Source organism: Amphiura filiformis, chromosome 18 (genome assembly GCF_039555335.1).
Source record: "Amphiura filiformis chromosome 18, Afil_fr2py, whole genome shotgun sequence".
Taxonomy (NCBI): domain Eukaryota; kingdom Metazoa; phylum Echinodermata; class Ophiuroidea; order Amphilepidida; family Amphiuridae; genus Amphiura; species Amphiura filiformis.
The window spans coordinates 14,710,748-14,738,096 of record NC_092645.1 but is presented as its reverse complement, the minus strand read 5'-3'; the positions used below and the strand labels follow the sequence as shown (position 1 = coordinate 14,738,096).

Sequence of the window (27,349 nt, the reverse complement as noted above, 5' to 3'; positions counted from 1 at the left end):
CATGTAGACTAAAGCCGCAAGTTTTGCATGATTAACATACTTTTTTGTTTGGGTGGTTTTAAATACTAAATTCTGTGATTTCATTAGAAAGGATGGAATGCCCTTGTGCTAGTTATGCCTACAGAAGATTCGCACCGCTAAAAATCGGGGTAAAAAGAAATTACTAACATCTCCCAGTACCCAAGTACCCTAACCATTGTGCTACGCTTCACCTTGAAGATGAATTATCAGCAATAGATAAAGTGACATCATAGAAGTATTTTAATTGTATCCAAAAGTTGTAGAAATATTGAGAATGAAGTAAAACAGTAAACAACCCTGCAGTATCTGCAAACACCTGTCTTGCCATCCTTTCTATATCAGATTAGTATGCACAACACACACACTATCATGTATACCCATCAATATAATCAACTTTATCTAGCGAAACCAATGTAAATTGTAGACTGATGGCAATCTTCATTTCCTGTGTTAACAACATTTACATCAGGTGGCGGGTGACATGATCGAGCTGGCAACTTGTGCAACCGCCCGGCCGTATGGTATTTTCCAATATAGTCGGTTAGTTTTGTGTTTTCATTATCGAACCCCAACGGTTTTAGCTTGTATTTATATTATTTTTCAACATAGGCCTATTTGTTTGTGATATTTCAAGCGTTTTAAAATGTCAAAATAATCCCATTCAATTACACGGTTGACAATGAAAATTTACTGAATTTAGAGAATGCAATGCGGCCACCACTGGAATCAAGCACCATTTCATGATCATGTCTTGGTCCATAGCAGATGTTTTCTCCTATGTGCCATTGGCCCCTGAACATGTTTAAAGCAAAACCTCCTATATAACCTATTGGCAGTTTTGTATTAAACATGTTCAAGGGCCACAAGTACATTTTTTCCTACCCAATGATGATAGATTTATTGGGCTATTCCAGTTGAAATCCATACACCCCCTATGGAAGACATGACCTTAATCTTCCACAAAGGGAATGTGAACTTGAGGGGGTGACTCCACTGTTTGGGAGATTAAGGTCATGTTATAAATTAGTGCTATCTTCAGTAGATAGCAAATATATGAATTAGTGCTATCTTCAGTAGATAGTCAGGATATACATTAGTGCTATCATCTGTAAATAGTAAAGATATAAATTAGTGCAATCTTCAGTTGATATAAGTATTTATATTGTATCTTCAAGAGATAGCAAAGATTCAGTGTTATCTTCAGTAGATAGCCAGGGTATTATTATTAGTGCTATCATAAGTAGATTATTATTAGTACCAACTGCAGTAGATAGCAAAGATATACTAAAGGGTTCAAAAGAAATAACTAAATTACAAAACATTTCTTTGCATAACTTGCCATACATTTGGTTGATTTGAAAAATTAAAAAACCTGTAAATAGAGGAATCCTTTTGCTACCCTCCCAATTTTCTTTTTTTTGAAAATAATTTTTTGTTGGTCAAAAATTATCACATTTTCCAAAAATGATGCTTTCAGAAAAAGTTGCACTTTTCAACATCCTTTACATGTAACGTACAAGAATGTTCTCGATATCAACGTGATCAATGTTTTGATTGATTTAATTGTTAGTTAATTTTCTTAAATTTTGTGTATCCGATTACTCAGTCATCCATGCAATCATCTTTCAGTATAAAACAATGATTCATTGACATAAATTTTGACATGAATGGGTTTTCAGTCGGTGTTTCAAAAATGGTGAAATCACTATAGGAGTAGAAACAAGGTTTGTAGTGTGATGCTTATTTGTTTCGTGGGCTAGAAGAGATGAAACATTTACTTGCAAATGGTAGACTGAAACAATTGCAAAGATCTATAGCAACGGCTCTCTTGAATAAAGGCGTACATGACAAAGAAGAAATGGCCAACAAAGATTGGAGGTTGGAAGTCAGCATCCAGCCAATTAACTGCATGCAGCCAATTTCTTGTGGCCACATCATGACTATTACACCTTTATCCAAGAAAGCCATCATTTTAAATCAAAATGCAAGATGCTTCAACTGACCCAATACAGGTAAATGTTCACCCTTTTGGTCAACTTTATGCATGGAGAGCTCATTTCTCCTTCTTAGTGATTTTATCATTTTGAAACAACTTCTGATTAAAAACATCAAAGAAAATCTCATTTTACGCCAAAATTAAGTTCAACAAATCTTTGTTTTGCACTAAATGATGGTTGCATGGGTGCCTGAAGGATCAGAGACAGAAAGGTGAAGGAAAAAAACAAGAATTGAATCAACCTTAACATTAATATTGAGAACGTTTTGTACATAATGTGGTAAAGTGCAACTTTTTCTGAAAGCATCATTTTTAGAAAATGTGAATATTTTTGACCAAAAATGTTGTTTTTGCAAATGAAACAACTTTGAGAGGGTTGAAAAACAATTCCTCTATTCACAGCTTTTTGAATTTTTCAAATCAACAAAATAAATGTCAAGTTATGCAAAGCAATGTTTTGTAATTTTAGGGGGGAGTTATTTCTTTTGAACCCTGTATAATTAAAGACAGAGATAAAACAAATTTATCGCGTCTGATGTCACTGTCAATTACGATCCTTGATTGGTTTACACAGGTTAATTAGCGCGTAAAAGGAAGACCGATCTATCTGGTGCTGATCGGAGAAAAGGAATAGCAGCAAATGGCAAAAAAGTCTGTACTTTTACAACGCAAAAAGCAGCTTTTCTAGGCATTGTGGACATGGTGCCTTCGCCAAAGAAAGTTTCCTACTATCACGACCTAACTTTTGAGATGGTTTGCATGTCGAATGGTGCAAAATTAACAATAAGGCACCTGGTTATAAATCCGCATTCAGCAAGTCATCATCACAACACTTGTAAACAAACCGTGCTCGAGTTTGATTGACAGATGACGTCAGACGCGATAAATTATCTTTATCTTTGTCTTTCATTATAGTATATTGGTGCTATCTTCAGATAGCACAGATATATGGTCGAATCCAACCAAAAGTGTCCACGGGCCAAAAATAAAAGTCCGAAATAAAAATGTCTCCACAATTTTTTCCTTTTGCCCATTGATTGATGACATATTGGCCTTATAAGAACCAAAAGTGCCATTACTAATCTTGAAAAATAAATCCAGGACGTGTAATAGTAAATGTGATATCAAAACCCAATGTTACCTACGAATACCACTAGGATGCTTTCACTATCGCAATACTAATCAACCTAAAACAAATGGAATATTCTCATTAACACTTTTTTCGTGTAATGTAGACCACAGGGTGTCAGGAAAATGCTAGCTCAACCAGAAAATATTTGTTTTTATTTTTATAACGCGATCAACATGATCTTAGTCAATTTATGCTAGTTTATTTTTGAAAATGAAGTTTATGTCAGTTTCTGTATTTTATTTATCAAACGAGTATGAATCAATTTACACATTGTATAAGAACGAGTAGGATATATGTTTTCAAGAATATTAGGAATTATACGCATACACCTAACGCTTTATACAATGAAAAGGTGAAGAAACCCGGTATTCGTAGGTAACATGAGCGATTTAACAATATCTATATTGAGTTTAGAGGTTTAAATTTTGCTATTATGGTAATGAATTAATAAAATGGTAGTTTTTAGATCTCTTTCAGATGGTACGTCCAAATGAATAAATGCTATTACCTCAGATCAAAAAAATCTTGATGCTTTTAGCAAGATTTTGACCACTTCATTTTGATATACAAGTAGTTAATCAGCAATTTTACATAATAAATAATTGTTGAATGAATCCGTATATGGGTAATAATAGTGTCCTGGGGTACCGCTTGGAGTTTTTGACAATTAATTTCCATTGGTAGGGACACTTCATTACACATGTCATGTATTATGCTGTATTCGTAAGTAACATTTCAGTATTTGTAGGTAAGAATTAGACTTTTGGTGGATATCGCAATCAAAACTTCATTTTATAAAGCACTTTGAATGTTTTATTTTCTTTATGTGCGTTTATTGATACTTTAGACCCTATCATGTATTAATAATGTCGGTTCACAGCGGTTGAAAGAGGATTGAAGTTAGAAACAAAGGCACAAAGTGACTTTAATTTGCTTAATTGCACACAAATCGCTTAAAACCGTTATTGCAGACTTGTGAAGTCCATCTTGGAGTCAGTTACGTCTTGTGGCCTTTCGTTTGAGGGCAACTACAATTAGCTTTATACCAGGGTCCATCACTGTGTTGTCTAGATCATGAGACAATGAGAACAGTCGTTTTTTCCATGGTATTCGTAGGTAACCTTAGCGAAAACGTCAAAAGTTACGTTCGAATAAATCAATTTGGACACAAATTACTCAGAAACCAGAAGGTCGGTAAACATTTAAAATGAAGCACACATGACAGTTGACAAATCCAAGTATTTATCCCTTCTAATCTTCTTTGAATCTGATTTTTCTTTCAAATGAGCAGACCTTCGTCTATTTCAGTACATATTTTTCAACAATTAAGCCGTATTCACTTTTGCATGGTGGGCATGTATGTGAATTCGCAACTTTCATTGACATACAGGGTTCAAAAGAAATAACTCCGCCCCTTAAATTACAAAAAATTACTTGGCATAACTTGACATTTATTTTGTTGATTTGAAAAATTTAAAAGGTGTAAATAGAGGAATCGTTTTCAACCCTCACAAAGTTGTTTCATTTGCAAAAGCAATATTTTTGGTCAAAAATAATCACATTTCCCAAAAATGATGCTTTCAGAAAAAGTTGCACTTTACCACATTTTGTACAAAACGCTCTCGATATTAATGTTAAGGTTGATTTAGTTCTTGTTTTTGTCCTTCACTTTTCTGTCTCTGATCCTTCAGGCACCCATGCAACCACCATTCAGTGCAAAACAAAGATTTCTTGAACTTAATTTTGGTGTAAAATGAGATTTTCTTTGATGTTTTTAATCAGCAGTTGTTTCAAAGTGATAAAAACACTAGGAAGGAGAAATGAGCTCTCCACGCATAAATTTGACCATAAGGGTGAACATTTACCTGTATTGGGTCAGTTGAAGCATCTTGCATTTTGATTTAAAATGATGGCTTTCTTGGATAACGTGTATCACTCATGATGTGGCCACAAGAGATTGGCTGCATGCAGTTAATTGGCTGGATGCTGACTTCCAACCTCCAATCTTTGTTGGCCATTTCTTCATTGTCATGTACACCTTTATTCAAAAGAGCCGTTGCTATAGATTTTTGCAACCGTTTCTGTCTACCATTTGCAAGTAAATTTTCAATCTCTTCTAGCCATCGAAAGAAATAAGCATCACACTACAAACCTTATTAAATACTCCTATAGTGATTTTACCATTTTTGAAGCACCGACTGAAAACCCCATTCATGTCAAAATCGATGTCAATGAATCATTGTTTTATACTGAAAGATGATTGCATGGGTGACTGGGTAATCGGATACACAAAATTTAAGAAAATTAACTAACAATTAAATCAATCAAAACATTGATCACGTTGATATCGAGAACATTTTTGTACATTACATGTATAGGATGTTGAAAAGTGCAACTTTTTCTGAAAGCATCATTTTTGGAAAATGTGATACTTTTTAACCAACAAAAAATGATTTTCCAAAAAAAGTAAATTGGGAGGGTAGCAAAAAGATTCTTCTATTTACAGGTTTTTAAATTTTTCAAATCAACTAAATGTATGTCAAGTTATGCAAAGAAATGTTTTGTAATTTTAGGGGGGGAGTTATTTCTTTTGAACCCTTTATGATTTGATAGCAAACATTCAGGCCTTCGTTATGTACCAATATGGGCATTGGCATGAATGGCGGTGTTTCACAATACTGTCATGATGTCAAATTGTATTCGTAGGTAACATTCGGTTACCGAAATTTACCTACTGAATACTTGCTTTTATTGTTGACATCTCAGAAATATTTAAACGCAGGCTATTGAAACTTGGTAGAAATAAAGAGTGTATTACCCTGCACATATTGCTTAACTATTGTTTACTATTCTCTCACTTTGTGGAAATGACACAGCTTTTAACATGTATTCGGAGGTAATGCATATTTTTTACCAAACCTACCTTTGTGCCATTTACAATTTCTGGCAGCTAAACACAATAATAAAGATGTCCGAATGCAATGCATTTCAGTATTAGACATATCAAAGCTTGTATCAATTATGCATTTATTAGTGATTTCCATTTTTAAAGATATATCTAGTGCTATGAAAAATTGTATTCAGTAGGTAATGTAAAAAATACCACTCAAAAAATTATCACAAAAAAATTCATAATTATGTACAAATATGTGAAAAATTGAACAGGCAATCTTTGAAAACACACCTTTCAGGAAATCAATTTAGATTCAATCCAATGACTTCTTTTCATAACTGATTTAGATGTTTTTAAAAATACTTTAAGAAATATTTTGAAAAAATGGGTAAAAATAGCATGTTTTGGGGTCTCTGTGTCTAAGTTTTTCACAGAAGGGGTCTTATTATATATGGCGCGGGCGTATGATCAAGGCGAACAAACACAATACAAAAACGAATGCCAATTGATTAATACTTTTAAGTTATGGCCCTGAACATGCCGTGTACACTTTTCGTTGGATTCGACCATATATTAGTGGTATATTCAGTAGATAGCACAAATATATACATGTGACAGATGTCAATTTTTTGACAAAAGTGTACCGATTCCGTGAGCATTTAACACTTAAGGTGATTGGGTCATCGCAGACCCCGGGATTCACGTATGCGCAGTGTAGGCTTACAATTTTTATTTTGTAGGCTTACAATACTTGGGTTGTAATATGCATATCACTCTTCTCTCTTTTAGTTTGAGTGACATTAGTCCACTTATCTCTCTCTATTCATTCTCTTCCTCTTCTATTGACTGTGACCCCTCTTGACATTTACATCCTGTCAATTAGGACAATACACTATTGTCCTGCGGTGTTGCTCATTTACATAATTATATTGCTTTCCTGTTTCTCATTGTAGTGAACCGTCTTTCATAGAGGTAAGACGCAGTGATGCCAACGCCGCGCCTTAGGCGCACAATTGGGCTACTTGGCGATCACTTGCCGCTACTCAAAAAAGCATGCCGCTACTTGCCTAAAATTGGGCTACTTTTGTCAGTCTCAGTCATGGCAGCAATTTGATGTATTTTTCTTTCAATTTAGCCGATTTTCGGCGATTTATAAAGGGTTTGAGTTTTTTAAGCTCCAAATTGCAATTACAATGGGTTTTGTGACCATTTATTGATCGGTCGGTAACTTCCCAGTAAGTACCGGAAGTTTTAAAGTCAAGTGCTTTTCCGCCCAATTGGGTGTTTTGCGTTCTAAATTCGGGTAAATCCGCCCAAATATCCAGTATTGGGCGCTTTTTGGAAGCTTAAAAATTGGGCTACTTGAGAATCCTTTACCGCGGCCTAGCGAGTCAATGCGCCGCGCCTTGACGCTCAAAAGTTTTGGCAACACTGGTAAGACGTGCTTATTTTGCTCTGAGCTTTGTTTGCTACTGAGTTCTATTTGAACTTGCCTTCAGTTTTTGACTTGAATTTTATTTTTACAAAATTGTTTTTTAACTACAGTTACAGTATGTAGTTTTCGTTGTTTGCTTTTGTATTTTGTTGTCTGTCCCTGAAGAAGAGCAGTTTATCTGCTCGAAACGTCAGTTGTATTTTTGTTAACTTTGTCTACCATCCCTGTGGTTTTGGGTTTTTTCTAGTTCAGTAACAGTGCATGTACACCATTCTGGTTTACATACTGCATTAGTTTTTATCTTGTCTTTGTCTTTGTTCCCCACACCAAGTTGGTATACCTGGCTCGAATCTTTCTGTTTTGATAAATTCTAGGTATCCTCTTGTATCATCCTTTGATCCTTGGTGTGTTTTGTACCTTGTCCGTTGGAGGCACCATTACCTACTTTGTATGCGCAGTGGTTTTCATCGTGGTATTTCGTGGTATCTATGGGTGTTAGGGTTAATAGTGCATGGCGCACATTGACCAATCAAATTATATTCACACTTATGTGATAGAAAATAAACAAGTTTGTCGCACGATTCAAAATGAATCACTTGTCCTGTCACTAGCAAAAAGGAAAGTCCATCAGATTTTATCTTGGTGTAAAATATCTTCAAAATGTTGGCATAATTGTATAAGAATACTGCAATAAATGTTATTATGAATCAAATGTTCATGTTCTTTCTTCTTTCGTCATTTTGAGTGATTTTCATTTGTATAAGAAGATGCTGATATGCACAAAAAAAATCAGTAAAAAGCCTGACTGCTCATCATCCTATCATCACATGGTGACAGCAGAAAACAACAACCATCAAACTGATGCAACTGCCGTATGATTGCAGTAGAACATTTTTCACACAGTAATGGCCAGCAGTGTTGAGAAACATGCAAGCCCTTAATAATGTCTGGACGAACCTGACGAACTGTGCAAAAAGTCGGTTCACATAATCCAGGGTAGATACTGTGTTAAGGATGCAGGATATATGGGATTGGTAAAAGTATCAAGTTACTCTTGGTTAAAGGGTGTAATGTTACAGACTACTTGATTGGATAATATGAGGTGTGCAGATTCGGCTTTTAACCATTGGTATTGTTGAAGGGCAGTATATTCACCAAATCGCTTAGAACCAGGGATGTTTTTCCTCTCAGTGAAAACTGTTTTCAAAGTTCGCTGATGAGCTGTGGATACACAGGAGTGGGAATGTAGGGAGCACTTTGGATACACGGGAGTGGGAATATCAGGAGCACTTTGGATACACGGGAGTGGGAATGTCGGGAGCACTTTGGATACACATGAGTGGGAATGTCGGGAGCACTTTTTTTTCCAGACTGGCAAACCTTATTTTCTGACTAGATAACCTTACGACTAGCAGTCAGTCCCCATGACACTAACCCCTTGAAATCTTCTTGACTTGTCTTTTGTCTCTTGTGCTGTGTACATCCCTTTTTCCATTATTATCCCCTGATATTTGCTTTAAATCAACAATTCAAGTTGCCTTTTCAACATCATACATGCTGCAACCATGGGATTTCACTACTTCACAAAATGATGGTTGCCCATGATGCATTGGTGACATATGATAATCACACTTGCAACCTTGCTATACTTGGATGGTAATTCAGCATCGAAGTGGTTACGTAATTCTCTTGGTTACCGGATCACGCTATTTTGATATCCTTCGAGTACCATATACTTTGTGTGGTGATTGTTTCGATCGTAGTTCATTACTCTGGCGCGTGATCCCGTTGGCATAGTAACATTACGTAACTTCGATACTGAATTGTTAATAGAATATGAACAAAGCGATTGGCATGATGGGAAGGTAACATGTTCTGCTGTGGACTTTGTGCATTTTGACTGAGTCACTGTAACTTTAGTTTTTTACAATATCAAGAACTGATTTCACATATTACTGAGCCTGTAATCATTTGAACTTTTGAAGACCATTTTACATAGAATTCAAGTCATAAACTTCAAAACATAACTCCCAGTATGTACATGATACTTCCAGACTTCTTGAATTTTTCTATGTATCCATCAGTCACATGATGATGGTAACTTGAAGTATTTGACAAATTGTTTGGACTGACATTTTATAATGTCAATCTGAATGATTGATCAAACACTTAAGTCCTCCTAACAAAAGAATCCAATCAGATATGACTGCTATATCATTACTTTGTAACCAGCCTTCAAATCTATTCAACAATTATTGCTCATTCAGAAAATTGTAAGTTTTCAGCATCTTTGTTAGTAGTATAGATGTGCTCACATCGCCTGCTAGTGGTTAAGCTGAAAGCTCGGTATTAAAGATAAAATAGGACACTATTAACATGAAACTGTTATATCTCAACCTCAGTAGAAAAATAAGCTACATATATCAGAATGGGGCTTCAACTTTGTTTTTGCTGATTTGTTCATTTTAAAAATACGCAATGACAATTTTAATAGCTTATCCTTTACTTGTAAGCAATTCATACACAATTTTAATTTTTTACCTTTTTGCTTTGATTACTGAATGGGCCTTTAACCAACCTTTTATTTTCTGGTTTATGTTTGTGCTGCCATTAATTTGTCGGAATTTACACAGGCAGGTAATGCTGACATTTTTTTCATCAACATAGGGTTGAACTTGACATAGCAAACCTTATTTCATATTCGATATAGCAAGCCATCATAAAAGTTAAAGTTAAATCCTTCCCAAGCCTTTCGGAGAATTGGATGATGCCTATCTCCATTTCATAACCCTAGGCCACATGTCTGCAAGCAGAAAAGCTACAGTAGGGTGTTAGTCTAGTCCACTGTAGCCATGTGTTTAACTTTCCCTACTCCATTCTTTCAATGCCGAACGCCTGGCAAGAAGACAGGTACCATTTTTAAAGCCTTTGGTATGGCCCGGCCGGGATTCAAACCCGCGACCTCCCGATCGTGAGGCGGATGCTCTAACCACCAGGCCACCACACCGGTGCATCATAGGCATCATAGGGGGTTGTAATCATATGAAAAGCATATATGACAAGGTTTCCAAGATTATGCTTGTACTTGAATAATCAGATCATTTCAGTTTCAATAACTGTCATCTTTTGTAACATCATCATGACATAACCATAATGATAACAGTTCAACTTCTTGTATTGAGCCATGATGGGACTTAGCAAAATCAAATGCTAGAACTTATTATGCAGTTGTGATAAACAAACAAACAATAAACCACATAAACTCACAGGCTTTCTGCTCTTATTTTGCTTTTGTTTTTGTCTCTTTTACAATTTGTTCACTTATAATTCCATGATTAATATGACGCCAGAGATATTTTGTAACATCTTTGTATACCTAGAGGCACTTCCCTGGTAAAGCCATTGACAGCTGTGAGCTCATACAGGGACTTATGTTGTCATTGTGTCGTCTCATCAAGATTAGAAATAAGATTGATTGTTGGACAACAGTGGCTTTATTGGTTTAGCCGTTACCATGGTAACAGCATGGTAAAAGACATACGAGACAGAGTGAAATAAGAAATGTTGGAATTAAAAAGATCTGAGTGCATTATACAATGTTGTTTTTCAAACCTGTTCTGTGTAATATGTATTCATAAAGTATTATTCAGCTCATGAATCATGAATCGGTTGCATTGTAAGAGTGATAATTTGTGTGTGTGTCATTTTTTTTGCACTTTGCCAATTTTGAATTATGTGGCTTGTTTTTAGTATCATAATTGTTTAGCTTTCTTACAATTTTGGCCTTAGTAAGCTGCAGTATGTAATACTTGGCATTGCTATCTTGTGTAGATAGCATTTGCCATTGTTATCTTCAGTAGATAGCATTAACATTGCTATCTTCTGTATATTGCATTTGACATTACCATCTTCAGTAGATAGCATTTGACATTACTATCTTCAGTAATAGCATCTGACATTACTATCGATTGTAGGTAGCATCTGACATTGCTCTCTTCTGTAGATAGCATTTGACATTTCTCTCTTCAGTAGATAGCATTTGACATTGCTATCTTCAGTAGACAGCATTTGACATTACTATCTTCAGTAAATAGCATTTTACATTACTATCTTCAGTAGATGGCATTTTACATTACTATCTTCAGCAGATAGCATCTTACATTGCTATCTTCAGTAGATAGCATTTGACATTGCTATCTTCAGTAGACAGCATTTGACATTACTATCATCAGTAGATAGCATTTGACATTACTATCTTCAGTAGATAGCATTTGACATTGCTATCTTCAGAAGATAGCATTTGACATTGCTATCTTCAGTAGATAGCATTTGACATTGCTATCTTCAGTAGATAGCATTTGACATTACTATCTTCTGTATATTGCATTTGACATTACTATCTTTTGTAGATAGTATTTGACATTGCTATCTTCAGTAGATAGCATTTGACATTACTATCTTCAGTAGATAGCATTTGTCATTTCTATCTTCAGTAGATAGCATTTGACATTGCTATCTTCAGTAGATAGCATTTGACATTGCTATCTTCAGTAGATAGCATTTTACATTGCTATCTTCAGTAGATAGCATTTTACATTGCTATCTTCAGTAAATAGCATTTGACATTGTATCTTCTGTAGATAGGAGCTGACATTGCTATCTTCAGTAGATACAAGGGGCAGCATTTTCAGATTATACCATATTGTATATTTAATACATAGCCTGTACACTGGAAGCATGTTACTGGATAGTGGATAGAAAGATGGACTCATAATTTTTTTCAGTTGATTTGTATGTTTGGCAAAAGGCATATTGATAAGTGTGCTTTGCTCTACTTAATTAATCCGTTTAAAACATGCTTAGAGCAGTTCCATAGTGCCTCCAATACCACCTTAAAGACCCTCTTTTAGCATTAGGCTCCATATATTTCGATAAACCTGGGTCACCCGCTGTCACCCAAAGACCCCTTATATCTCCTTGAATGGCAGTCACCCAAAGGCTAGTTTTTTCACCAACTATTATTACTTGCTTTTCAATAACATAGACATTTGAAGCAATTTAGAACTAGTATAGTAAAATGATACTGTAGGCTTTTGTGGGGTTGTTTTGACTTATGTTCTCACCCAATGATGCTATCATTTCTTGATGTACAATATGAATGATAAGGGGCCTGCAATCAACCCCGATGGTATACCACATAATATGTTCTTATAACTTATTTCTTTTTTATTATTTTGTTCTTCCAGTGTAATCCAGGCCTGGGCACTAATGTGTTTTACAATCTGCTGTACAATGAACCAATCAAAATCATTGTACTAACAGGGTGCAGTAGTGTGTCTACTCCTGTGGCTGAGGCAGCAAAGATGTGGAACCTTGTAGTGGTAAGTTAATCAATGGATCGATAAATCGATCAATCAATCAATCAATCAATCAATCAATCAATCAATCAATTAATCAGTTGACCAGATAAGATCAATTGAACAATCGATCAATCAATCAATCAATCAATCAATCAATCAATCAATAGATAGATAGATCAATCAATAGATCAATCAATCAATCCAATCAGTTGACCAGATACAGCAATCAATCAATTGATCAATCAATCAACCTATCAGTTGGTTAGTCAATCAATCAATTGTTCATTTATTTATTTTCATAATTGATCAATCAATAAATCAATCAAACCAAAATTAATCATTTAAGAAATCAACTTGTCTAATTATTGATTGATAAAAGATGTACACCCAGGAATTCATTTTTTGCAAGGGCAAGTATAAAAGTTTATTAAGATAGGGATTTGTTGCTGTCTTGATTTTAATGACAACTCATGAGAATCTGGACAATGATTTTATTGTATTTATATAGCCCAACCAACCCTAAACCTAATCTCGACGGATCCTAGAATTATTTTTTCAATTTTGGCTCCCAAAAAAACCCTGTGCTACATTGCTGAAACAACAGAAGTATGTAACCATCCAAGATGGCTGTGCCCAAAATGAGTAGCAATGCAAAATCTGTGTCAATGCTTGGAAAATGCAGGGATAAAGTCATTTTTAATATGTTATGAATAAATAAATATCAATGAATGTTCCAGCACCCATGATCACAAAATATGTGGTGGAAAAGGTGCATATTGAATGGGCTGTAAATTTTTTTTTTTAAGTCCCTACCTGTAGTCTGTATACATTCCTCGAGTCAGTAATGTAGATGTTGTTTTTTTATTGTATCTCTAAATATAATGATGAGAAGTATAAAAAAAGTATACAGAAAGGAAATGATGCAAGGAAGCCAACTAGCTTACAAATATCAACAGTTTTTGAGAAAAACTCAAAATTTGATTTCACTTTACTGACTCGAGGAAGGTACCATATTTCGTCAAATAGTTGCCCCCCTCAAATAAACGCCCCCACCACTTTCTTCAACCAAGATGTTTCAAAATGCTGATATTTCCATGCTATATTGTGTAGTAAGCTTACCAAGTTGCCCACATGGTTGATAATAGCGTCAATAATTGGCGAAAATCTGGATTGGAGACCCGGAAGTGAACCAGAAGTCAGTGTTTCTAGTTCATAGTTTGTCATTTTACACGGTTGTTTAATGTATATTGAATTGGCTTCATTATTAACTAAATACAAACTATAGATGGCGCTATTTATCCTAAATCATATTTCTTTATTTGCAAGGGCTGGGTGAGTAATACTGCCATTAAAACAGCTGGAATAGGTGAAACAAGCAATAAGGAAATTTTATAAACATATTTTATCAAACAATAAAAGGAATTATTTGTATTAAAAGCTTGAAACAGTAATTTCCAGTAACTAAATAGCGCCACCAATTTTGTCATTAATAGATACATTTTATATACTGAAAAAGCTATCAAAAAATGCTATAAAAGTGAATAATTTTGTAAAAGAGGGGAAATTAAAATTGAGAATGACTCAAAAGCATCTGTATACATTAGTATGATATCACATTTAGCTGTTTAAGCCTAAAATTTGATTGTACATGATGTTTTGTTTGAAAAACTAATAAATGATCCCATCAAACAACCGTGTTTAGCGTGAGTTTTAAGTTTACCTACTGATTTTAAAGGAAATCATCGTTCTAAAATTATAGACCTTGAATAAATGCCCCCCCTTGGGAAAATGTAACGCCCTGTGATTTAAATACGGTATAATGGACTATACTATTTTTATTCAGCACACAAACCCATTGCCAATACAACAAATATTTTACTCAAACCCGTTGATGTGTGTTAAATTAAATGTTTGTTTTGATTTCATAGATGGCCTTTGGAGCTAGCTCACCAGCCCTCTCAAATCGTGATAGGTTCCCCACGTTCTTCCGGACCCATCCATCGGCAACATTACATAATCCTACACGTATTAAGCTGTGTCAGGAATGGGGATGGAAGAAGATTGCTGTCATCCAGGAGACACAAGAAGTCTTCACCTCGGTAAGTTAGTCAATCAGTGTGCTGACAAGGAGTAAGGGGTGGTGTCAAAAGCCTGCTGCTGGTCTACCGGCTGCCGCCGGCATGGCAGAACCGGGCTATAACTGTGTTTTATTGTTCGGAGCAATAAAATCCCAGCAGGTCCGGGCAGTCAAATGGCAGTTGGGTTTTGAAACCTTCCCAAACTGACAATATTTACATTTTAGTGACATGGATAAAATGCCTAGGGAGGTGGGGTGACTTGACTTGAAGGATGCCGGGGCCCGGGGCGCAATAAAATCCAGGTTACTGTCCCTAATGTGGATATTTCTATTCTTGATATTATATAACCCAAGTGTGTAACCACTACTTTAAAAGTGGTGTGAATCAGGGTTCAAAGAAAACAGGTGGTGATGGACAGGGGTGATTTTTGATAGAAAATTGATAAAACTATAGCTCCCGAAAAATACCATTTTTCTTTGAGGCCTAGATTATTTCAATAGTGACATGTACATATTACAGGGACTGTCTTTTGAAATTTGCAGGAGAGCATTAAGTGCTTCAAGGAGAGCTGTTTAGAGCATCTACAATGGAATGTAAGGAGAGAATGGTCAAATAAGGAGAGCTAAAAATCACTCTCCTATATCAGATGTAAAAGAGTCTGTTTTATTTCCTAACTGTTACTTGACGTATAGAATCCTAATGGCGGCCCTCAAATATCACTCACTGCATACACTATGGACCGCAATGGCTTCATCCCAATGGCATAGTTCAATAACCTCAATTAAACATTCATAGTGCAAAATTTGACCTTGAGTTGCAGAGCATGAGTTTTTGTACCCAAATTTTAAAAGGTCATTCAATGATTGTACAAATGTATTGGAGTTAAAGAACTGTGCCCTGATAGATGAACATGTTGTGGATCCCAGTAATTCTCATGCGATTTAAAAGGCAGCTATAATTAATTCTCCTCTCAAGTCATATGACAATGTGACGCACTTTTCCAATAATACGCTCTCACTTGGATCCAAGTTATTAAACTGCTATATAATACTTACACATCTGACTTATACAATAGACTCCCATCAATGGGGGAGATAGAATCACACAGATGCCTTTCAAATCAGTAAATCACCAATATCTCTGATTTGAAAGGCATCTGTGTGATTCTATGGAGTAAATGTAGTAAGACATCAACTGCTATAACACTCACACATCCAACGCACACAAACACACCCTTGTTTGTAAATACGTTCAAACGAGGACCTTGACTTATCGAGGATCTATAGTTAAATGCAGCAAACCTTTGATGAGCGGGACTAGTGTGATGTTGCAAATTCGGCGCTAACAACGCGTACGGCGCACAGTTCATTCATAAATTTCCACTCGGCAACAACAGATCGCCTCAGCAGCCAATCAGAGACAAGTGCATGCAACACAGTAAATACGCGATGTATCCTTACAATACGCGCTCGTCAAAGGTTTACTACATTTTAGTATAACTGAGGACTCACACACCCGTTTTTAATTGACACACCATGGACCGCACACAGACACACCAGACAACTTACTATCCAACTGAGACCCGTCCTATATCTATCATATATTTGCATCATTTACGTCATCCTGGTCATAGTTTCAAATTGAGGACGTCCTCGTTTGGAGATGTGTCCTCGTTTTATGGTGTGTATCCATATGTAGGTCCTCGTTTGGAGGCATTTACAAACGCACCAGGTTTCCAACCTTTGGGGGGAGATAGAATGACACACAGGCCTTTCACATCAGCAATACCTATTAAGATTTTGCTGACTTGGGAGTAAGGATAGTAAAGCTAAAACTGCCATGACACTCACACATTCAACACACACCTGTCTGTGTTTGCCTCCAAACGTGGACATTGTGTTTTGCTATCTAACCGAGGACGTGTGTATGATGTTTTCATCGCCTAACCGTGGACTAAAATGGCGGATTTTTTGTGTGTGTATAATACTGAAACGGAATTTTAGCCATCACCCTCGGGCGGTAGTTTTTACATGTGTGGTCCTCGGTTTCAGGCAAATAGCGTTTAAAGCATCTAGCATGCATTTGAGGTCTTTTGCAGCAGTTTGAGACCAAGGACAGTCCTCGGTTGGAAGTAGGTCCACAGTTTAGGGTGAAAAATCTTGTGTGTGTCCTCGTTTGTCCTCGTTTGTCGGCAAACACGTACGCACACAGTACTATCAATGGGTAGATAGAATCACACAGAAGCCTTTTACATTTGTGAAAATTTGTTGCAAAACATAATACCCTTTAGCAACAGGGGGAGGGGGTATTATATCCTAATGGAGAAAATGAAAGGGGCAGTATTTCCTAATTTCTGATGTAACTATTAGATTAACACGTAATTACAACATGTTTACAAAGAATTAAAACATGTAGTATGTTAGGGAACAAACCAAAAGATGGATGACGTCCTATAAACGAAACTAGTTTCGTTTAGGAGGAGGGGGTAAAAATACTCAAGTATGTTTGTACAAAAACATCGGTCTGAAGAATGTGTCATTATAATTATTATGTCAAATTTTCAACATGTCTTTATTACGTTTCTGGCAGGGAGGGAGGGGGTCGACCGAGAAACGAAACTAGTTACGTTTATAGGACGTCATCGATCTTTTGGTTTGTTCCTTATAACACAATATTTTCCATTATAAATCTGTTAAATCCAATTTATAGGACTGGTTGTATGTTTCTGCATGACCAACAGTTAAAATACATAGATCGATCTACATCCCTGCCAAATTGAACAAGTCTGGTCTGTCGTATTGGCCACTGCACCGTCATCTGCTTCCAGCCTATTTTTTATTCAATCCAATTCACGCATTCAAGTAGTAGCATGCAGTATTGCAATAAGGGTTCTGTTCATTTCCTCAGCAAAGTGCATTTATATGACACTCCTGCCTCCCCATGGTGTGGCTATGCATCCAGGCATCTGCTTCTGAGTGATTTTTTCCACATCACTTTTCTTGTAAAGCATTGTAACCTGGGTATATTAACCCAGTTCTTATCAATGCCTGTACAATTGATAACGCGGAGGGAATATCATGATGGATGCAAATAAGTATGGATTGTATTAAAGGTGGGAAACATCCAGCATGCTTGATATAAGGCAAAAAAAAACTAACCTCAAATCCTAATGTTTTTTCTTGTACATAATATGCTTATTTTATTTTTGGGAGCAATTGTTTTGTTAGAAATCCAGAATAAATGACATTTTCAAGCAAAAAAAAGCAACAAAACAAAATTTTTTAAAAGATTTTGTTTCCATACTTTTTGTTTAAAAGTAAAACAAAATCAATACAATCGGATGAAATTTTCCTAAAACTTGTATTTTTACCTATTCTGCACTGATTTGACAACATGTGAAACCAGGTATCAACTAAACTGATACAAAGGGCGTTGGCTCTTATTAAAGTGGTTCCTTGTTATGCAAATGAGACAGTCTAAAAATAAGGATGAGACCAGCCAGAGGAAGGAGGAAAAAAAAAGTAAGAACATTCAATTGGTGAAGAAAGTAATTGGGAGAAATATATAAATAATTTGAAAGAAAAACTAAGAAAGATAAAGAGGAAGTAGGAACTAAAGGTTCAGACAACTTTGACCTATATTTTATCAACTTTGTGTAAACTTGCCATCAGGGGCTAAGTTATATTGATGTTAATCTTGTTTTCATGGCAATTTGGACACCATAGTTACCATGGTTACTGATGTAGATGCACTTACACCTGTTGCAAAGGACACATAGAGTTGCCACACCTATGATTTAGTAGCCCAATTGGGTGACTTTTGATGATTTCCCCTGCAACTTTGGACTATTTCCCATCTCATAGAAACCAATGTTTAGAAAAAATTGGGGTGACTTTTCAACATTGGCCCAAATTATAGTAATCGCTGTGTGCATCACTCTCTAGTGGTCATATGCTGGTATTGATTATAAAATGCTAGGTAAAGTAAAAAAGAGTATACTTCTCTGATGTCATGGCTAGCAATGTTGCTAGAAAGTTTAGTGATTGTATTATAATGCTAGGTCCCTTTTCTCAAAAAATTGTACAGTCAGCCCAATAAATAAGGTTGCAGTTCAGAAATCATGACCTTATAGCCAAAGTGAGGGACGATTAAGACTAAGATCAAAAATTAAGTTATGAAGCTAAACCAATAGAAGGTACAGATTCAAACAATAGGCCTAACCATATTCAATTGCTGTGAGTGCGGCGGACAATGGGGCTTGCTACAGTAAACGTTGACGGAAAGTGCAAACTTTTGAATTTGTACCTTCCATCTGTTTTAGTTTCTTAACTTGATTGTCACCAAAGTTGGCACCAAAGGGGTTAATTTTTGTGAGAAATGGAAATCGCCAAAATAATGAATTATGAAAAAGTGACCTCATTATGAGCTGATAAAAAGTGACGGGAAACAGAAAATTGAGTTTCAAGGGCCATGATGTATTGTATTGACTGTCATGTGTTGCATTTCAACTCTTCATTTCGACCAGTAGGCCTATGTGGCTACCCCTCCGCCATGTAATCAAATAATTCTATGTTCCAGCAAACTCCAATCAAAGCACAAAATTGCTGCTATTCATGCACTGTCATGTTGCATAGTAATCTCTGATCTCAATGTTATTGGAGTTGTCATGGCAACACACAGAACATAATAGCAAAGATGTCTATGTGAGATGAGGTTGTGAAGAGCTGTGAGCGTTGAATAAACAGTAGTGGTGTGTATCTGAAATTAAAATCACATACAAAGCAAACCTTAGTTGAATAAATTCAAATCAGATTGCAGGCTGCATCATACAAAAACACCTTCAATGCTTTTAAATTCTCACCACACAGTGTCAACGGCAGAAAACATGTTTCAACAAATTTTTAAACATTCTAAAATTTCAGAATTGTGAAATTTCATGATCATATTTGGAATCAGCATGAAAAATGCATTAAAATGAGTACAAACAAGCCTAGTATTGTTTCAGTGGTTCTTAAGATAGCTCTTGATATTTTGAGAAAATATCTCAAACTTGGACTTTTTATGTACTTTTTTATCATTTTGATAAATGCCAGCACGCAGAGCATTAAAGATACTATCATTAATCCTAGCCAAGGTGAAAACAAATTCAAATGTGTATGAATTGCTTTTAAAAGTGATGGATTAGATAAGTCTATAAAATCATCATTATGGGTTTTCTTTTTTCATGTAAAATATTATGAGAATAAAAGATAAGTAGATAAATCCAAGATATACCAAGATGGTTGAAATCATCCAAAGATAAATTGCTCAGGAGCTAAATAATTAATGAATTTGGACTTGTGTTGATACAGCTACATTGCTGTGTAAAAGATAAAAGATAGGATTTTATCTTTTGCCTATCCTATACCATGTCATAATGGATGAGCTCGCCAATATTTTTAGTATCCACTTATTCACTTTAAGTATAATATTTGTATGAAAAACTGCTTTTGTCCAGAAAAAATAAAGTAACTTTTGTGAGGACTTCCCCCTCCCCAAAATGCTATAGAAATGAATGAAATTTGTTATGAATTTTGGAGTCATTACAGAAATTTGCACACACACACAAAGAAAAGGCAGACTTCAAACTCAGATCTATCCACATGTAGAACAGGTTTTTTCATTGCCTTATACAGTACTTAAGTCTAAACTAATGCTGATACAGAGTGCCACATAGACCATCATGATAGCATTAAGACAAGCCTACAGGAAGATACACAATTGACATGCTCTTTGATCAAAGGAAACATACTATATAAGGGATACATGGCCACTTATGACTACGCAAACATGGTGCGGGCAGAACTTTATCTGGGCTCTTGGGAGGTTTGTTGGCTTTTCTTGAACTTTGGCTTTATACATCATGAGTGATGGGAAATAGTGTAGAGTAAGGAGCATTGAGGTTTGTAGTGGAAAGGTGGATACAGGGATGTGCAGCAGATTTGGGTGCATTTTAATCAGCTCTTAGCTTTTGATTCAAGATGCAATTAAAAAGCAAATGTGTGAGAGAATGGATTTTTTTTTCAAAATTATCTACAAAAATCTTGAACAGGTGCACTTTTTAGCAAAATTTTCAAAAACATGTTCCAGAATTTACCCTTGACTATAACATGACACATTTGAAGGCATAACCAACAAACCATCAAATAAACAAAACATGTAGCTAAGAAAACCTAAATGTTTTCACTGGAATCATAATCTCCCTATTGTGACATACACCATGTACACATTCTACTTACATATACTAACACTAGAGATAACCTGATGGTGAATGCTACACCTATGTGTTCCTGTACATAACTAGGGAACTAGGCTGATCTATTACATAGGCTGATATCGTGACAGAATTTTAATGAACTTTTATTCCCACCAGGCGGTTTCTGTCGGGTTTGAGCTGATATGTTAGGTGACTTTTTTGTATGATGTCTGGTAGATTAGATGGGGTGATTCACATGGTGAATTGAAAGCTGGATTGATCCAAATATGTGGCTTCTACTTATAATATGTAACGTGTCACGTCAAAAGGAGACACTTTTGGGCAGGATCATAAATGGAGAAATAGCCCAAAATCTGCCCGGGGGTGATTTTTTCACAATTTGGGTTTGTTGCGAATTTGTGATGTTATTAATGTTAAGAATATTGTCGGATAGTTTCAGACCGGAATATGAGTGGCATCTTTTATTTTTTGAGACACTAGTGCACCTGCAGCTGTGAGAGCCCTGATGCTGTGAGAGCACTGGCATGATAGCGATACTGTTTGACCCCAGATGACCTTTGACCTCGGATGACCTCGTGTAATTTTTTTCATGCCCCTCATACAAAGGATTCCACCTATCAAGTTTAAGCCCAATAGGGCAAAGTTTAAATTTAGCCCCTACATGACCTTTGACCTCGGTTGACCTCAATTTCGTTTCGCGCATATATTCCCCTCGCATCAAGGATTCCACCCACCATGTTTGAGCCCGATAGGACAAAGTTTGAAATCCATGACCTTTGACCTTGGACCTCGGATGACCTCCATATAATGTTTTTCATGATCCCCTCATACGAAGGTTTCGACCCACCAAGTTTGAGCCCGATCGGACAAAGTTTGAAATTTGACCCCTCCGTAATGACCTTTGACCTCGGTTGACCTCCATTTTATTTTGCGCATTATATTCCCCTCCTATCAAGGATTCTACCCACCAAGTTTGGGCCCGATCGGACAAAGTTTGAAATTTTGACCTTTGACCTTGACATCCGATGACCTTCAAAACCACATGGCCAACATGCTTTTCCCAATACCTATCTCTATCCAAAATTTCAGCACGATGCGTCGAAGCGCGGCGAAACGCATAGCCGGACAGACAGACAGACAGATAGACAGATAGACAGATAGAGACCGCTTATTATTTTATTAGTACTAGTGCACCTGCAGCTGTGAGAGCCCTGATGCTGTGAGAGCACTGGCATGATAGCGATACTGTTTGACCACCGATGACCTCGGTGTAATTTTTGTCATGCTCCCCTCATACGAAGGAATTTAGCCCCTACATGACCTTTGACCTAGGTTGACCTCAATTTTGTTTTGCGCATATATTCCCCTCGTATAAAGGATTCCACCCACCAAGTTTGAGCCCGATAGGACAAAGTTTGAAATCCATGACCTTTGACCTCGGATGACCTCCATATAATGTTTTTCATGCTCCCCTCGTACGAAGGTTTCGACCCACCAAGTTTGAGCCCGATCGGACAAAGTTTGAAATTTGACCCCTCCGTAATGACCTTTGACCTCGGTTGACCTCGATTTTATTTCGCGCATTATATTCCCTCCTATCAAGGATCCCACCCACCAAGTTTGGGCCCGATCGGACAAAGTTTGAAATTTTGACCTTTGACCTTGACCTCCGATGACCTTCAAACTACCCGGTAAACAGCGCCGCCCGATACCCATCTATGTGTGAAATATCGGAACGATGCGTCGAAGCGCGGCGGAACACATAGCCGGACAGACAGACAGACAGACGGACAGATAACGCTTATGATTATTATAGTATAGACTAGTGCACCTGCTGCTGTGAGAGCACTGGCATGATAGCGATACTGTTTGACCCCAGATGACCTTTGACCTCGGTGTACTTTTTTTCATGCTCCCCTCATACGAAGGATACCACCTATCAAGTTGAAGCCCAATAGGGCAAAGTTTAAATTTAGCCCCTACATGACCTTTGACCTCGGTTGACCTCAATTTTGTTTTTATGCATATATTCCCCTCGTATCAAGGATTCCACCCACCAAGTTTGAGCCCGATAGGACAAAGTTTGAAATCCATGACCTTTGACCTTTGACCTCAGATGACCTCCATATAATGTGTTTCATGCTCCCCTCCTACGAAGGTTTCGACCCACCGATCGGGCAAAGTTTGAAATTTGACCCCTCCGTAATGACCTTTGACCTCGGTTGACCTCAATTTTATTTCGCACATTATATTCCCCTCCTATCAAGGATTCCACCTGCCAAGTTTGGGCCCGATCGGACAAAGTTTGCAAATTTGACCTTTGACCTTGACCTCCGATGACCTTCAAAACCAAATGGCCAACATGCTTTTCCCAATACCTATCTATATCCCAAATTTCAGCACGATGCGTTGAAGTGCGGCGAAACGCATAGCCGGACAGACAGACAGACAGATAGACAGATAGACAGATAGAGACCGCTTATTATTTTATTAGTATAGATAGATGTTTCAAGGTAATTCCTACTCTCAACATTGTCAATAATATTACTTAAAGGCCGATATCTCAATTTCCAATTTTATAATACCATAACTTACAAACTCAATATCTTCGCTTAGGAATGTCCTATTTCATTGGGGAAAATGGCGTTGTGGAGCAAAATATCTCTATATTTAAGATATGTAAAAACTTCAAAATTGATAACCTGCCCAAAAGTGTCTCCTTTTGACATGACACGTCACATATGTGTGGTAGACTAGATTGGGGTGATATACGAGATGTCAAAGAATTTATGAATAGGAATAAAGAATACTTAAGATGGTATGAATACTGATATGATAAGAATCAGCTGTATTGGACGGTCAGGCATTGGTCCAAGCTCCAAAATATTATACTAAATCTAAACATATGATGATTATCAATTTCAAATGCTGTCTACTGAAGATAGCAATGTCAAATGCTATCTACTGAAGATAGCAATGTCAAATGCTATCTACTGAAGATAGCAATGTCTAGCAATGTCAAATGCTATCTACTGAAGATAGCAATGTCAAATGCTATCTGCTGAAGATAGCAATGCTAAATGCTACCTACTGAAGATAGCAATGTCAAATGCTATCTACTGAAGATAGCAATGTCAAATGCTATCTACTGAAGATAGCAATGTCAAATGCTATCTACTGAAGATAGCAATGTCAAATGCTATCTACTGAAGATGGCAATGTCAAATGCCATCTACTGAAGATAGCAATGTCAAATGCTACTGAAGATAGCAATGTCAAATGCTATCTACTGAAGATAGTAATGTCAAATGTTATCTACTGAAGATAGTAATGTCAAATGCTATCTACTGAAGATAGCAATGTCAAATGCTATCTACTGAAGATAGCAATGTCAAATGCTATCTACTGAAGATAGCAATGTTGAATGCTATCTACTGAAGATAGTAATGTCAAATGCTATCTACTGAAGATAGTAATGTCAAATGTTATCTACTGAAGATAGTAATGTCAAATGCTATCTACTGAAGATAGCAATGTCAAATGCTATCTACTGAAGATAGCAATGTCAAATGCTATCTACTGAAGATAGCAATGTCAAATGCTATCTACTGAAGATAGCAATGTAAAATGCTATCTACTGAAGTAAAATGCTATACTGAAGAGAGCAGTGTCAAATGCTATCTACTGAAGATAGCAATGTCAAATGCTATCTACTGTAGATAGCAATGCCAAATGCTATGTGCGTTTCTGTGTTATCTACTGAAGAGAGTAATTCAAATGCTGCCGGCAGAAGATTGTAATAATAAATCATAGATGTGTTATCAATCATATGAATAAAGGTTTATGTACTTTGGTAGAGAAGTAGGTTGTAGGTGGAATTATTGTACTATTCGCTCATTATTAAGCATTGTAGGACATAACCTTTCTTGGTACCATAACTGACACCAATTATCACCAGCATGCACCTGCCCTAAATTCATGCTAATTGGCACCTCCCTTCATTCTTAAGATGTCAGCTCATCCTCATGCAGTAAAAGGGCATATCTTATATTTACTTCACTAACATGTAACTTCTTTTTGCCATAGTTGAGGTTAAAATTTCTAATTAACTCACATAGAAAATGGTTGTAACATACAGCAAGATTAAAACAATGTCTTTTACTATAAGTTGGTTATCTGTATACATATTTATATCTTTTATTGCATATAAAACCACAGTACAATACAAAATATATAATACAAGCGGAGCATAGCAATGCAATAATTAAGCAACAATGAAGAAGACATTATAAATTTGTGGGAAACCAAAGATGGTTGGGACAATTGCCAGATACATCAGCAAATCGACAACCATTATCGCTGCAAAATATTGCGAGCGTGCTGCTTCCAGATAATATTTGAGCCAATGGCTGCACTAATGCTGAGGTATCTAGCGATCGCCTTACAACGCTTATTTGAAACATATGAAAAACGGCAATAAGAGAAAATGGCAAATACAAGCAAATACATTATTCATCATTTGGAACATCTGTATGGAACATAAGGAAGTGTCTTCCTGTTATTTTCTTTACAAGTTGGATCCTTTTAGCATGTAAGGCACATTGGTAAAACTTACCAAAAATTAATATGGGGGGAAGTAACTTATCAGTGAAGTAAATGTAAGATACAGCCTTTTACCAAAATTATTTGGGCTGAGCTCCTAAAATGTTTATCAGGTTTATGATCTAGAGTTCTGAGTTCAATAGTCTTATGCTTAAGTATTCATCATGTAAATTGAATTTTACATCAAGTATACAACCTATTCTTAGACTTTCCAAGAATTTGTGTAGAAGATTACAAATGTGTTTTCTCAAAGGCAAGATGGATTATAGGGATTTAGAGCAGTGGCCTGGATTTCTTTTTGACATTAGGGGGATGGGGTTGGAAAAAAATCCTTGAAGTATAGTGAATCCAGTTCCTTTTGGCAACCAAATAAATTTAAGATACAAATGTGCGCGAAGCTCGTGAAAAATTTTGCCATATTGAATCTAAAATGATAAAAATATGGTGTAAAAGAGGAATATACCCACATACAGGTGTCAACATTGGGGGATGATTGAATGGACCATCCCCCCTTGAAAAATATTCGGGGGATTATCCCCCATCCCCCCATCTACGCCTATGATTTAGAGCTTCCTAGGCCATGTCAAACTCAGAGAGGCTCATTGAAATAAAATGTGTGTTTTGACTCAAAATGCTGAGTAGACATAGGAGGACTGAAAACTAGAGATATACTGTATGCTCAACTTATAAGAAAACTAGAGCTCAAAGTCTTATGCTTAAGTATTCATCATGTTAATGGAAGTTTATATAGTCTATTCTTAGACTTTCAAAGAATTTGTGTAGAAGATTACAAATGTGTTTCCTCAAAGGCAAGATGGATTAGAGGGATTTAGAACATCCAAATGTTAAACCATGTCAAGGGAGGCCCATTAAAGTAAAATGTGTGCTTTGACTCAAAATGCTGAGTAGACTTGGGAGGACTCAAACCCAATATTTTGTTGTCTTTCACAGGAAATTCTTCACATAATTCACAGGAAATAGTAGGGATTTCACCCAACACCAGTAACCCCCATTGAGAGTCCCAATTTCAGGCTACTTTGCTAAAAGAGTAGGTTATTGGCACATTCGCAAGTCACCATTTTAGGGAGGAATTTCAGCGATCTAGGAATGTATTTCCTCCCCACACAGACCAAAGTTTTGATTTTCTCTCAAACAGTTCAGTGAAAAGGGTCTTCTTTGAAAAGCAATCTTCTTTTCAAGGTCTCAAGGAAGATCAGTGATTCGGTCTTTCGCATGAAGTGGGTCAGCAATTTAGCTTAGACATATGAGGACTTGCTCGAGAATGACAACACCTGATAGTATATGAGTCCCCCCCCCCTCCCTTTGCTAAGGAATCATATATTTCATAGATAAAATTTACCCCTGGTAAAATGCATACTTGACCTTTTTTGCCAAGTGTGTATGCATGTAATTTGAAGCGATTGATATCAAGTAGCAATAGCTGCCCTATAAACATTTGATAATTTCAACATTCTACATTATGCACATACTAAAAAAATAAAATATGATACATAGCAGCTATTCCAGATCGGGCCTTCTTACACTAAACCCTTAAAAAGTGCATTTGTAGAAGTTA

The 27,349-nt window shown here is 36.4% G+C and overlaps 1 protein-coding gene across 1 annotated transcript in view; it reads left to right on the top strand.

The window, feature by feature from the left end:
* Nucleotides 1-27,349, top strand: part of LOC140139905 (gamma-aminobutyric acid type B receptor subunit 1-like) — a 170,235-nt gene that overhangs the window by 84,883 nt on the left and 58,003 nt on the right. The window contains exons 2-3 of the mRNA XM_072161678.1: nucleotides 12,724-12,858; nucleotides 14,766-14,936. Of these exons, the coding sequence (XP_072017779.1) occupies nucleotides 12,724-12,858; nucleotides 14,766-14,936 (306 nt within the window). The remainder of the gene's footprint in view (nucleotides 1-12,723; nucleotides 12,859-14,765; nucleotides 14,937-27,349) is intronic.